This window comes from Cryptosporidium muris, genomic scaffold, assembly GCF_000006515.1.
Source record: "Cryptosporidium muris RN66 scf_1106632373453 genomic scaffold, whole genome shotgun sequence".
In the NCBI taxonomy this organism is placed as follows: domain Eukaryota; phylum Apicomplexa; class Conoidasida; order Eucoccidiorida; family Cryptosporidiidae; genus Cryptosporidium; species Cryptosporidium muris.
The window spans coordinates 1,060,713-1,073,036 of record NW_002196570.1 but is presented as its reverse complement, the minus strand read 5'-3'; the positions used below and the strand labels follow the sequence as shown (position 1 = coordinate 1,073,036).

General features: G+C 28.5%; 8 protein-coding genes across 8 annotated transcripts, besides 7 other annotated features; 6 read left to right on the top strand and 2 right to left on the bottom strand.

Annotated features, from left to right (window-relative positions):
• Positions 1 to 74: 74 nt before the first annotated feature.
• CMU_042070 (TP53-regulating kinase, putative) lies at positions 75 to 953 on the top strand (the record flags this gene model as incomplete). Its single annotated transcript, XM_002139447.1, has 4 exons — positions 75 to 125; positions 184 to 460; positions 532 to 761; positions 855 to 953. 4 exons carry the CDS (start codon positions 75 to 77, stop codon positions 951 to 953), a joined length of 657 nt encoding a protein of 218 aa, XP_002139483.1.
• A 447-nt stretch (positions 954 to 1,400) lies between these two features.
• On the top strand, positions 1,401 to 4,019 carry CMU_042060 (uncharacterized protein; the record flags this gene model as incomplete). The annotated part of the gene is made up of 1 exon (XM_002139446.1): positions 1,401 to 4,019. One exon carries the CDS (start codon positions 1,401 to 1,403, stop codon positions 4,017 to 4,019), a length of 2,619 nt encoding a protein of 872 aa, XP_002139482.1.
• A 197-nt stretch (positions 4,020 to 4,216) lies between these two features.
• Positions 4,217 to 4,268: a sequence feature (AT_rich).
• A 323-nt stretch (positions 4,269 to 4,591) lies between these two features.
• Positions 4,592 to 4,662: a microsatellite.
• Positions 4,663 to 5,054: 392 nt separating this feature from the next.
• Positions 5,055 to 6,044, top strand: CMU_042050 (BRIX domain-containing protein; the record flags this gene model as incomplete). The annotated part of the gene is made up of 1 exon (XM_002139445.1): positions 5,055 to 6,044. One exon carries the CDS (start codon positions 5,055 to 5,057, stop codon positions 6,042 to 6,044), a length of 990 nt encoding a protein of 329 aa, XP_002139481.1.
• A 158-nt stretch (positions 6,045 to 6,202) lies between these two features.
• Positions 6,203 to 6,222: a microsatellite.
• A 90-nt stretch (positions 6,223 to 6,312) lies between these two features.
• Positions 6,313 to 6,344: a sequence feature (AT_rich).
• Positions 6,345 to 6,389: 45 nt separating this feature from the next.
• CMU_042040 (uncharacterized protein) lies at positions 6,390 to 7,019 on the bottom strand (the record flags this gene model as incomplete). The annotated part of the gene is made up of 1 exon (XM_002139444.1): positions 6,390 to 7,019. The coding sequence occupies one exon, from the start codon at positions 7,017 to 7,019 to the stop codon at positions 6,390 to 6,392; it is 630 nt and encodes a 209-aa protein (XP_002139480.1).
• A 315-nt stretch (positions 7,020 to 7,334) lies between these two features.
• On the top strand, positions 7,335 to 8,384 carry CMU_042030 (uncharacterized protein; the record flags this gene model as incomplete). The annotated part of the gene is made up of 1 exon (XM_002139443.1): positions 7,335 to 8,384. One exon carries the CDS (start codon positions 7,335 to 7,337, stop codon positions 8,382 to 8,384), a length of 1,050 nt encoding a protein of 349 aa, XP_002139479.1.
• A 112-nt stretch (positions 8,385 to 8,496) lies between these two features.
• Positions 8,497 to 8,538: a sequence feature (AT_rich).
• Positions 8,539 to 8,745: 207 nt separating this feature from the next.
• CMU_042020 (uncharacterized protein) lies at positions 8,746 to 9,105 on the top strand (the record flags this gene model as incomplete). The annotated part of the gene is made up of 1 exon (XM_002139442.1): positions 8,746 to 9,105. The coding sequence occupies one exon, from the start codon at positions 8,746 to 8,748 to the stop codon at positions 9,103 to 9,105; it is 360 nt and encodes a 119-aa protein (XP_002139478.1).
• Positions 9,106 to 9,326: 221 nt separating this feature from the next.
• On the top strand, positions 9,327 to 10,523 carry CMU_042010 (uncharacterized protein; the record flags this gene model as incomplete). Its single annotated transcript, XM_002139441.1, has 1 exon — positions 9,327 to 10,523. The coding sequence occupies one exon, from the start codon at positions 9,327 to 9,329 to the stop codon at positions 10,521 to 10,523; it is 1,197 nt and encodes a 398-aa protein (XP_002139477.1).
• On the bottom strand, positions 10,524 to 11,489 carry CMU_042000 (beta-ketoacyl-CoA synthase, putative; the record flags this gene model as incomplete). The annotated part of the gene is made up of 1 exon (XM_002139440.1): positions 10,524 to 11,489. The coding sequence occupies one exon, from the start codon at positions 11,487 to 11,489 to the stop codon at positions 10,524 to 10,526; it is 966 nt and encodes a 321-aa protein (XP_002139476.1).
• Positions 11,473 to 11,515: a sequence feature (AT_rich).
• A 491-nt stretch (positions 11,516 to 12,006) lies between these two features.
• Positions 12,007 to 12,027: a sequence feature (AT_rich).
• Between the last annotated feature and the right edge of the window lie 297 nt (positions 12,028 to 12,324).

Sequence of the window (12,324 nt, the reverse complement as noted above, 5' to 3'; positions counted from 1 at the left end):
TTCACCACTTACTATATGGCGCCTCATCTCGAATTTTTATTTCAAACTTAAGTCTTGTTCTCCTTTTCTAAATAATGAATGAGCTTATAAGTAATAAAAACCTAATCTATCAAGGAGCTGAATCTGTAGGTTTGAAATCCTTTTTAATGCTTTGTTACTATATCAATAATTTCATTGAAATAGCGAGTATATGAAGTTGAGTACATGGGCTTTAAGGCCATTCTTAAATATAGATTTCAAAAGAGTTATCGTCAGATACAGTTAGATAAAACTTTGAGGATCTCAAGAACAGCTGCTGAAGTGAAAAATACTGCTAGATGCAAGCTTAATGGTATAAACTGCCCCTTAATTTATTATGCTGACTGTGATAATGGCTTAATTATAATGGAATATATGTCTGGGGTAACATTAAAGGAGTATCTCGATTCTAATAAAGATATTTCCTCAGAAATATTGCAAAGTATGTTAAATGGATCCTTTTGATTTGAATTTAGCATTAATTTCTTATTGTTTCACTTTCTTTTTTTCTAGAGATTTGTCTCAATATAGGTAGTTCAATAGCTAGGCTTCATTCTTGTGTAATACATGGGGATTTAACTTCTTCAAATATTATTATAACAAACAGCAAGTTGGATGATGATGTGATCATCCAATTTATTGACTTTGGTTTAAGTTATTGTGAAACACAATCTGAAGATATGGCAGTGGACTTGTACGTTTTAGAGAGATCTTTACAAGTTGCTCATTCAAATAATTGCTTGGTATGTTTCTTTTTCACCACAAAAATATTTGATTATTCTAAAATTAGTGTCATTTTTATAATATAATTGATTTGATTAATTTACTTAAAATAGATTGATTTTATCCTTGAAGCTTACTCTTCAAATCATCCAAATGGCGAACAAATTATCCGTAGATTAAATCAAGGTAAATTACTAATTAAGTCATTATAAAAAAATATCACGAAACTCTTTTTTTAGTTCGATTAAGAGGAAGAAAGAAAGTATAAACTATTTTTTTATTTAATGATTAAATGACGTGTCTCACCAAAGTAATATGCATGCATACATGCATGCAGTAGAATATAGTTTATACCTTTTTTTATAAATCTTGTGATAGGGTATTTTATAAAATATTAATTGGATTTTTATTTGGTACGTTATTATTATAATCTTATTTAAAAAGTTTTTCAATCATTCTTGTGTGATTTTTGCTAATCAGCGTCATGTCGTCTAAGTTGAAGTGAGAAATTCAAAAGTAATATAGAAAGCAAGAAACCTGGACGTATTATACTAGTAAAATAATTTAGTCTCAACTCTTGAAGACCATACTGTGAAAATTTAATCTTAAATTTCTACACTTTTCTTTATAAACAAGTAGCTAAGGTTATAAATTACCTCATGTCAGTAAAATATAGTTACCCTTGCAGAAAAAAGTACTCTTTCGTACTTTTATTAATATTATATGCAGTATATTTGTCTGTCTGTTATCCAACAGTTGAAGTTGGGATTATTGACAAATATATTAATAGATACTTGGAGCATACTTTGATTGACAAAGATTTAATTGAGGACTCTAGACATGCAAATGATTACGAAATGAAAGATAATTTTATATATAAAGATGGACTTCAAGATTATTCTGATATCAATAATGTTGTAGGATGGGATATAGGGCATCTTTATTGGTACTCAATTCGTATGGATAATATATTACAGCAGCTAGCTGGTACAAGAGATAAATTAATTGATTTAGTTGAGTATTTGGAAGAGAGTAAAAAAACCGAAGAGTTAAATATTGAAGAATATTTTTATAAGAGTTTATCAAAATATAATGGTCAGATATATGATGGAAATAGAGATTTAGACTGGAGGAGATCTATTTTTTTAAATAAACAGATTGAAACACTTCAATATAGATTACGTTTCCTAAGTAATAGTATGAATAAAAAAGAATTTCAAGGAAATTTTTTGAGGTTAGATGATGAAATTACTGCATATTATAAACTTTTGAATGAAGAAAGTAGTACTAACAGTATAAATTCACCGAGTTTAAAAAAAATAGATATATCAAAGGGTTTTTTAATGTCGCAGGAAATATTAAATGAAGCAAAAATAATAAATCGAAATAGAAATAATCAAAATAAATATGAAACAACTTTGGAAGGCCTTTTGTTTATAGGATCACCGGTAGTATCAATGGACTTTAACAGATTGGTACTTGTTGATAAGATAGTATACCGGATGAAACCAAAAAATTATATCCATAAGATATATTATTCAACTCTTAAAAAAGTATATCCAAAGTGTGAAATACGCTGTATTTTACGAGATCTGAAAAATCGTTTACAATGGAAGGAATGTATCATAAAAGATAATATATTTAATCTGAACTTCTCTTCAGTAAAGTCATATAAAGTATGCGATAAAATTCTTTTTCATAATTGTGTCGGTTTAGAGATAAAAGAAATATATTTGACAGTTTTAAAGGATTATGAGAAAGCAATAGCTTTATGGGAACCACCAAAAAAATTAGTTCAGCTGTTCGAAGTTCAAATGCAAAGTAATAATGATAATGAAGATCAATCGACAAGTAGGTATATTACTAAGATGAATCTAAGTACATCTATTGCTATCCATGAACTTCTTGAAAAAAGTGCATATTTAATAAAAAGGGATAAAAAAACAAATTCACTAAATATTTCATTGATAAAGGCATCCACACTATCGAAGGAATTTTACACACTAAAAGAAATTGTTTCAAATCCAAATCTAAGACTAAAACTTAATAACAAAAGAAAAGTAACAAATAGAGATGATATATCTAGTATCGATGACAGAAGAATTAAAATATCTTTGGATAATAATAGTGATAATCAAGATTTTATGAGTATTGAACAACTAATTGGCATATTAAGACAAGCAATAGAGTGTTTTAGATACAGTTCCGAAGTGTCATGCAAAAATAAATTAAGTCAATATTTTGTTCTTTCGATTATAGATAATAGAGTCCGTAGTTTTTGGTATGAAATGTTAATAAATGAATATAAGCAATTTTTGAACTTGCGCCATTTCACTTACTATATCTCTGCTGAAGAATTAATTAAACTAGAATTATTCTACAGTCTTTCTTTAATTAGCAATGTAGAAAGTGCCGAAAATGAAGACAAAGAAATATACTATGATTTTTTAGGTAACAATCACAATATAGATTTAAACATAAATCAAGTAGGTAAATGTAAAGAGATACCAAATCATACTTTCTTAAATTCAGATTTCAGAGTTTTAGAAGAGATAAATATAAAAGAGGACATATATACATATCAAAATAATATAGAAAATTTTGGGAAAATTACATCATTTATCCATTATTATCACCAACTTGCTTCAGATCTTGATCATAATACTATATCTTCCCCTCCATGGTGGATGACATGGCAATATAATGTTTATCCAAGTATATTAACTCATAAAGATCCAAATAATCTATTGGAAAATAATGAATATAACACATGGTTAGAACTTCCTGTTCATTCAGACTTTCAAATTCATTCCTTTGATTCTTATTCAATTATACCCAGTGATATTTTATCATATGATATACTCAAATATATTTTTATGGAAGAAACTGAATTGAAAACTTCAGTAAATGACCAAGCTAGCAAAAAAACGTGTGCTAATACTTCATATGATATAACTACTTTTATTAAGGCAAAGCAAATGAAAAAAATTGAGTATTGGGCTAAATTAGATATAATGAATAGTGAATTCTCGAATTATCAAAATGTTTATGAAAGTTATGAAGAAAATAATCCATGTCTATCTAATTATTTTAATGAAAACCTATCATTACTCTGGAAAGAAAATTGTATTAAAAAGTGGGAACTATATATTATGCTAAACAAGGAATTTCATGTTCAGTACAAATCAATCTATTTTATAGAATATTTTACAGATATATTAGATGATATGGTCAGTGCTTATAGGTATGAGAAAATGTCAAAAATGATTAAACAATAATGGAGATTTTATTCAAACCAAGTAGCGTATTTTATTCTTTAAGAGATATAATTAATATTATCGAAATTATCAGGTTTTAAAATTAAGATATAACTTAAATACTATTACTTTTCCCAACTTCCTTAATGAAATCAATTTTGTAATCTTTGTAATTTAAGAAGATATGAATATTAAGTTATTCGGGTTTCCTGTTTTAGTATTAAATATTACAACTTTTTTTTTTTTTTTTAATATTTATAAAGTATATTTCTGACTTTGCTTAAATTACTAAAGATCTATATTCTTCATATCTTTATTCGTACAAATTTAGATCTTACTATATATTCTAGATACTTGTATGATATAAATTCTTAATGCTATTATTAGTACTCATCATTGTATAATTACAAATGAGTTTGCATATTTTATTAGTCCATAGATATTTGAAAATTTATTTCAAGTATTTCTAATAGCCTATATAAATAGAAAACTTTTACAAACATCTTTATTATTGTTAGAAACGTCCAATAATATATTTTGTCTTAAGGTCTTTATAAAACTAAATATAGACTCTACTTTTATGTATTTGTTTTTAATATAGTATTAATAATAGTAACAAATATGTTAATTTCAGTTAATTATAACAATAATTGTGATAACAATACTTAGTTTTATTTTATTTCAGTATACTGGAAATCCTTCTAACTTTTTACTCTAATTAGAGTGATTATATTAATAGTTAGATCAATATACTTATTAATTAAATAAATATAGTACAAACTTAATGATATCTGGAAAGTAATTGAGTTCAGAAAAGTAGGATTATATTATATTATCTATTATAGATGTGAATAAGTTACAATGTAAATATTACATATTCTGAAATTCAACCGCCAAGTTTTTGCTGTACCTTTATGACCGCCAAGATGTTGCCTCATTTCTAACTCCTTTAGTTTTAGATAGGTACCCGGTTTAGGTTAAATAAACTGTAGCCGAAGTAGTCAGATTATACAATCTGGTAACTTCAAACTAAATAATATAGGTGGAAGATAATAAATGAGCAAAAAAGTCATAGATAAATCAAAGAAGCTGAAGGGATCTAAAAGGAAATTTGCGGTGAAGCGTGAAGGATTAGTTCATGAAGAAACTAAATGTCGCCTACTTATAAAAGGTTTGAAATGTAAAGAAAATGTTCAAAATTTACTTCGTGATATCTATAAACTGTTTCCACGTACGTATACAAAAATGGTGAGGGGGGTATCTAGAGGAGATGTAATTAATTCTCCTTGGGATGATATGGTGAAAATGGAACAATTGGCACATAAACATGGAGCAGGTATTAGTATATACGCAAATAGTTCTAAGAAGAGACCATTTCGCTTGGTGTTTACAAGATATTATGATGACCATGTACTAGATATGTATGAATTCAATGTCCTAAGCTATATCCCATTATCTATAAATGCAAAACTAGGATTACCTAAATATGGGAGCAAACCACTAGTTATATGCCAAGGCGCAATATTTGAACTTAATGATGTATATAAGAATTTGAGAAATATGCTATTAGATATATTTTCGGGATATTCATGTAGAGGCTCGAAGATATACTTGAAAGGAATTGATCATCTAATAGTTGCAAGTGCAATAGAAGATGAAAATAAAATAAAACAATCAGATGGTGATCAAGAGCCACATATTATTATAGATATAAGAAATTACGCTATTTTAATGAATTCTAAAGAAGATATAGTGGAAGAAATTAGATCAGATGCAAATTTAATGCAAAGTGGTGTTCCACACATTTCACTAATTCCTCTAGATTTTAATTTAAAATTGAAAATTACAAAATACAAATTAGCTGAGAAATTAACTTTAAAGGCTGCTTTAGCTGTGCCAAAGGAAGTTAAACCTAAGGCCACTAAGAACATTTCCACTAATATACTAGGTGAGACTGTAGGAAGAATCCATGTTGGAAAACAAGATCTATCTAATTTAAATACTCCACATGCAAGTACTTCGTCAGGTATTGGAGATAAAAAGTGAATTAAGTCACATATTCTATTTTATGTAATCTAATAGTACTACAAAAAAGATCTATATCTCAGCGAATTTTGAAAATATAAATCTTTAGTATTTTAAGAGTGATAAGACAGTAAATTTTACATTATAAAGTGGTTCTTTTTTTGAAAGATCTTGAGTAAATATATATATATATATATATTATAAATTTAATTTACTATATGTTAAGATACTATCATAATTTAGACAAAAGATAAATATCAAGATCCATTTATATGCTTTATGTATTCACATATTATAATTGAATAATAAATATTTAATATACTTCCGAATTTAAAATTTAATTTCTAGTTTGTTTTTATATTTAAGTTATATCCAGCAATACTTATCACGATTCTTTTTGACACGGATATCCAATAAGTCCTCTCTAGATAGAGTTGAATCTACACTTTCTACAGTGGTTTTATATGAATAGAAACCTTTTTTTTCTCTATATGAAACTGTAGTACCACTATATTTACTTATTTCATTTTTTACCTTACAATTTCTATCTGAGTGTATAGGCAAATGAGTGTCTTCATTGCTCTTGCTTATAAAGCTAAATGTACAAGTTGATATGAGATCTGTGCTGAACTCTGTATCAATAATAAGAGTTCTTTGACTAATTATATTCGACACTTGACGTTTTTCAAGACTTAAACTTTTAGGATGTTGAACCAATATGATGTCCCCAGTTTGTAATTGTTCTTGAAACTTTGTATGAAACCCATGCACTGTAGTCCCCGAAGAAATAATTCTGCCCTCTCCCTCTTGTTTATTTATTTTATAAACCTCTTCTGTATGGTTACTTTCACCTTTTAATGTTGATATTACTGCGTCTCCTTTTAATACTTCCTTGTTTGTATTATCACTTCCCTTGCTACTTTTAAGTTTTAGCTTATTGTTTGGTTTACGGACACGTTTATAAGGATCACAGTGGTCATTATTCAGTAGTTCCATACAAATGCAAACTAAATCAATTCAATAATTAGTTACAAGAGATTAGATAAAGGAAGTGTAAGACAGAAACAAAGTTACCGGCGCCACTAGCTCTATAAGAGTCATGCATGCATAATTTAATCGCTCACTTGTAAAAAAGCTGAATAATTCGATATAGGTAAAAGTTGATAAATACTTACTTAGTATGTGTATACATCTATCATATTTATAATTATTCAAGTTTTTACTAAAAATCTGAAAATTTGAAGTAACAAATTCTGTAGAAGAAAATAACAGAAATATATAGAAATATATATAATAGTTTGATAGCAACAGATGATGAGTTTAAGGCTTAAGTTTCTAGCACTTATTGGAACCATTATTTGTATAGGGGATTCTGTATATGGAGTTCTTTTTGATCAGGCAAAGACTAGTTGGATATTTAGCAGACAAGCTGATGCATGGTTATCTAAAGTGAAGTCTTATTCTACATTTGTTGTAGCTAAAGAAGCAAATAGTACTGATATTAGTGAATTATTTGCAAGTTATGAGGTTGCCGATAATGAAACTATTAAGAAATATTTTGGTGATACTACAGACTTTGTATATGAGTACTTTTTAAATGGATACGGCTTGAATATTGAGAAGCTCAGATACCTATCACTAGATAGCAATTCAACTGATACAACATTCTTTTGGCCAGATGACACAAATAAATGGGCTCAAGTATCTTTTGTAAAATCAGAAGAAGTCACTAATCCAAATTTCACAATGACTACATTCAATAACCCTGATTATTTAAAGTCTGTACAAGAAGTCTCAGTAAGATTTGAAATTTTAGAAAGTGACAAGTTTATTTGGGGTGGTCAATATTTGTGTAATGAATTAGTTCAATTTCAGTTATCTAATGAAACCCCTAGGAGTCCTATGATTCCATCTCCTCACACAAATCGTAATCTATATGCAAAACAAGGGCAACAATTATGGTATGGCTACTTACTAAGTACTATGAACAATGAAACTTCTATTATTGGAACATTTGCAAGTTCTGCCCCAGAAAATGTGAATACCGTGCTTAAACAATACATATTTTCAAGATCATTTGCCTTCCAAACCCCATTTTTGAAAAAACAAAAATATCCTGAACTAGGTCAATATGACTCTATTACTTCCTTAGTAGCTATTTCAGATATTAGAAATAAAAATACTTATCTCAAGACAGGTATTTTGTCTAGCCCTGCTAGACCAGGATTATTGATACCTTCCCATAAAACTGGAAACAATGATGCCTATCCATCTCCAGCAACTCCATACAACTATAAAAATCCTTTGGGTCCTGTCTTTACTCCTAGTAAGAAATGTTACGATTTTCTATATACTATATAGAAATTTGGAGGTTAGACTGAGACTTAGGGGAATACACACAAAATAGAAGGGTAGAATAAATAACTAAAAAAAAAAAAGCAGAAGTATTTTATAATCTTTCATTCAGATAAGGTAAATTATTAATATTAAATTTCGAAATAATATATTATTATTTGGTAGATGACACAAATATAGTATTACAGATAAACACGTACAGTGTGATACATCAATGTGATACGTGACGTGAATGAGATAGTCATGAGCTACAGGTCAAGTTTTAGGAAAGATTAAATAAAAAGAATTACAGTAAATACTTTGGCTCTTTTTTTTTTATATTATTATGGTCAGTCTGTGTTCACTCTCAGAGAATACCTAGTAAATGATGGCTAAAAAGAGGATAAAGAAACAAAAAGTTGATTCTATACCTTTAGAGCAAGCTCAACTATCTGGATTTATATCAAGTAATATCAGAGATAACGAAAATAATGTGAAAGGCCTTATAGTTCAGAGGGAATCCGAATATACTTCAGTATCTCAGGATAATGAATTTACAAGATTACTAAGAGAGTTCGATTTAAATCCAATCTATGGTCCATCAACTGATATTACAAGAATAGAAAGATTAAATCGAGCTAAGAAGTTAAGAATACCTATCAAAACCAATACAGAACAAGCCATTATAATGGATCATTCAAGGCTTTCTACAATTGACGAATTTTTAAAGGTAGTAATGAGTAATTAACGAAAAGTTATAACTCATTTAAGATAGAATATGCTAAGGATTAGTCAATATAAATAGGAAGTAACTTTAACTGTTCAATAACTCTATATACTATCTTTCCTAACTATATATTACTTCTTTCTCCTTTATAGCCTAAGTAACAAAAATCTATAAGGCGCCAAAGAAATCGAGTATGTAACTATACGATAAAGTTCATCCATTTAGAATAAAAATAAATTGAGATGTTTGATGATATTCTATTATCAAGGAGATCTCCACCTGAAAATGGTCTGCCATTATTTAAACAGTCATATAATATTCCAAGAGACTGTCTAGGATACAGAGCATCAATTAAAATGACAAGACTTCATGACTCAAAGCGCAAGCACAAAATATACTCTATAGACTGGATTTGTAGTGGTGACAAACTACTTATGTGTAATCGTGAGGCAATTCAGGTTGTTACTCCACAATTCTCTGCATCGGAGATATCTATACAGGGGCAATGGTACAAGGCTATCCCAAGCTACAATGATCCTAACCAATTCCTCGGTATCTCCTTAAATAAACCAACAATTGAACTACATGATACAAGGACTAAAACAAATATGTTGATTACAATCCCTAGTGATAATTTACTAAATGTAGCATGGTCTCATAATGGAAAGATGATTGTATCAGCTGATCGTACTGACTGTTTATATAGTATTGACATTAGGTATGCTAAAGATAATATATTACCAATGCAATGTACTAGATATAGTCATAATTCCTATTCATATGACATAACTAGTCAAAAATCACAGACTTCATATAATATACAAAGTAGGAAAGACTATAGTGAAGAAATAAATAGCTTATGTTTTGACAAAGATGATAAGTACCTAATTATAGCTAAAAATGACGGATATATAGACTTCATTGATTTGAAAATAAATCGGGATATTTCAGATATAAATAACATTCTATCACAGCAGGTACATCTATTTAGTGCTACTCTTATAACAGAGTCATCGAATTATCTAGCTAGTTTTGGATCTGACCAATCCTTAGTTGTAATAGACTTAAATAAATTGTCAACCAAAAGTACGATGACTAATATTGATGGAAATATAACAACAATGAGTTTTAATTTTGAGACAAGTATGTTATCAGCTGGTATATCATCAGATAAAAAAAAGAATTCAGATATAGGAGAATCACTCATTATAATGAACAAACAATTGGATACACTCAGTAGTTTTGATATACCAGGACGAATAGTTGATTTAACATGGCACCCTTATAGGAATATACTTACATTTGCCTGTAATGCTTTTGAATTATCTAATATTTCCAACGGCAGTATAACATCCTTAACTAATCAACACAATAAGCAATTTTGCAGTGGCCTAGTCGGACCCAATATACCATTTATTGGATTTTTAACTATTGAATAACTAGTCACTTTTCTTCTTGTTAGCTGTAACCCACTCAATCAAAGGAGTTTCTTTAGTTACATATTTCTTGATAAAGAAATCAAAGAATAATATGAGATATGAGATATACATTAAACATGCTAGAATACCATTTGACTTATTGAAGTGGCATCCAACTTTAAGTGGTTGACTTAAATAGGTAACAGGGAAAGTATTTGAGAAGGGATAGTAATGTGAATAATATAATCCATAAATAGTGAGAAATGTGCCAATGATCATTTGGCTTATTTGCAAAATTGTAATCAAAACCCCCCAAGAGGGTTTTTTACCAGAAGATGTTAGATAATAGTAGTAGTACATTATCGAATGTACAATGTAGTTTATTGTACAGAAATACATACCTATTGTCTGTGTAGAAGTATAAGCGTCCCAGGTATATAATAATACTGTCAAGTGATGGAACCAATGCAAAAATGTTAAGGGTTTTTTCCTTAAAACAATGAATAAAGTATCAACTAGTTCTGCATATTTAGAATATATAAATAAAGTCAGCCACAATCCTGTTGGACCTTTAATAAGAGAAATGTAAGCAGGTGTACATATTGAAGTAATAAAACCATAACGAAGATTAATTGTTATTAAGTAAACAGACATCTTTATTGATCCAATTATTGAAAACATAGATAATGACAAATTCCAATATCTCAGAAGACCATCAAGTTTGAGGGCATTTCTATATCTCATTATCTTGGGTCCAAAATATATAAGCAATATGTATATAATGGATGCAATAAATACTATATAATAATGGTTATATGACCATGTATACACATTCAAACCCTTCCAAGTTCTCTCAATACTTGAAGTACAGATACTAAGCCATGGCAATTCCTTTAATAGATCCATAAAATCAGAGTCTAATGGGGCTTCCCATATACCTGTATCATAATTAATTATAAATACCCCTGGGTTATTTTTAAATATCATACTTTTAATTCTATATAATTATTTTAGTTAGCTAGTTGAATAAATTAATGTTAATTATTGTTGTGTTAGATATTCTCTAATCTAACCAATCGTTTTATAAGCCCCAATATTTCAATAGGAAGTTAGTATTTGCAAATTTTCTATTTTCCTCTAATATATTCTACTAGTCAAGTATAGCCTTTATTTATTACTAGTTTAGAAATTCATCCAAGTAGCAGGTATAATGCTAAATTTACTCCCATATGTGGACATTAGGTTCAATGCCACTCTAAAAAATTATATTAGGCGCTTGGACTCTTTTATGTGGATATATTAAGTAAGCTGCATAATGAAAAAAGTCGGAAAACAAGTCTTCAGTTCATCTATCTAAAAGAAGGACTACTTCTATATCTTTAATAGTTGATATATAATAAAATCAGCGGCTTATTTTCTATACAATTTATCTATCTGGGAAAGTTGGTGTACTCACACTTCTGTTATACTTAACAGTTAACACAAAGTGTCCTATAATATCTCCATATTTAAATATTTATATTTACGATGCTCTAAAGTATAATATCACGTCAACTCACTATATTATTTTACTAGGTACAGTAGAAATAGGAATATCAAGTCCCCACAACTTATTGATATAGGTGATACTAAATACTTGTGTAATTAAACTAAAGAAGATTTTATAGACAAGTCTCATTAGTTCCAAAATAAAAAGATTTTGAAAATGAATAGAATATAAGAGGTGGGAAATTTAAGGTATGATTAAAATGACGTCTCATTGTTTAGAGAGATATTGTTCAAGCGGACAATAGGTGCAGACAGACGCGTGATATAACAGCAA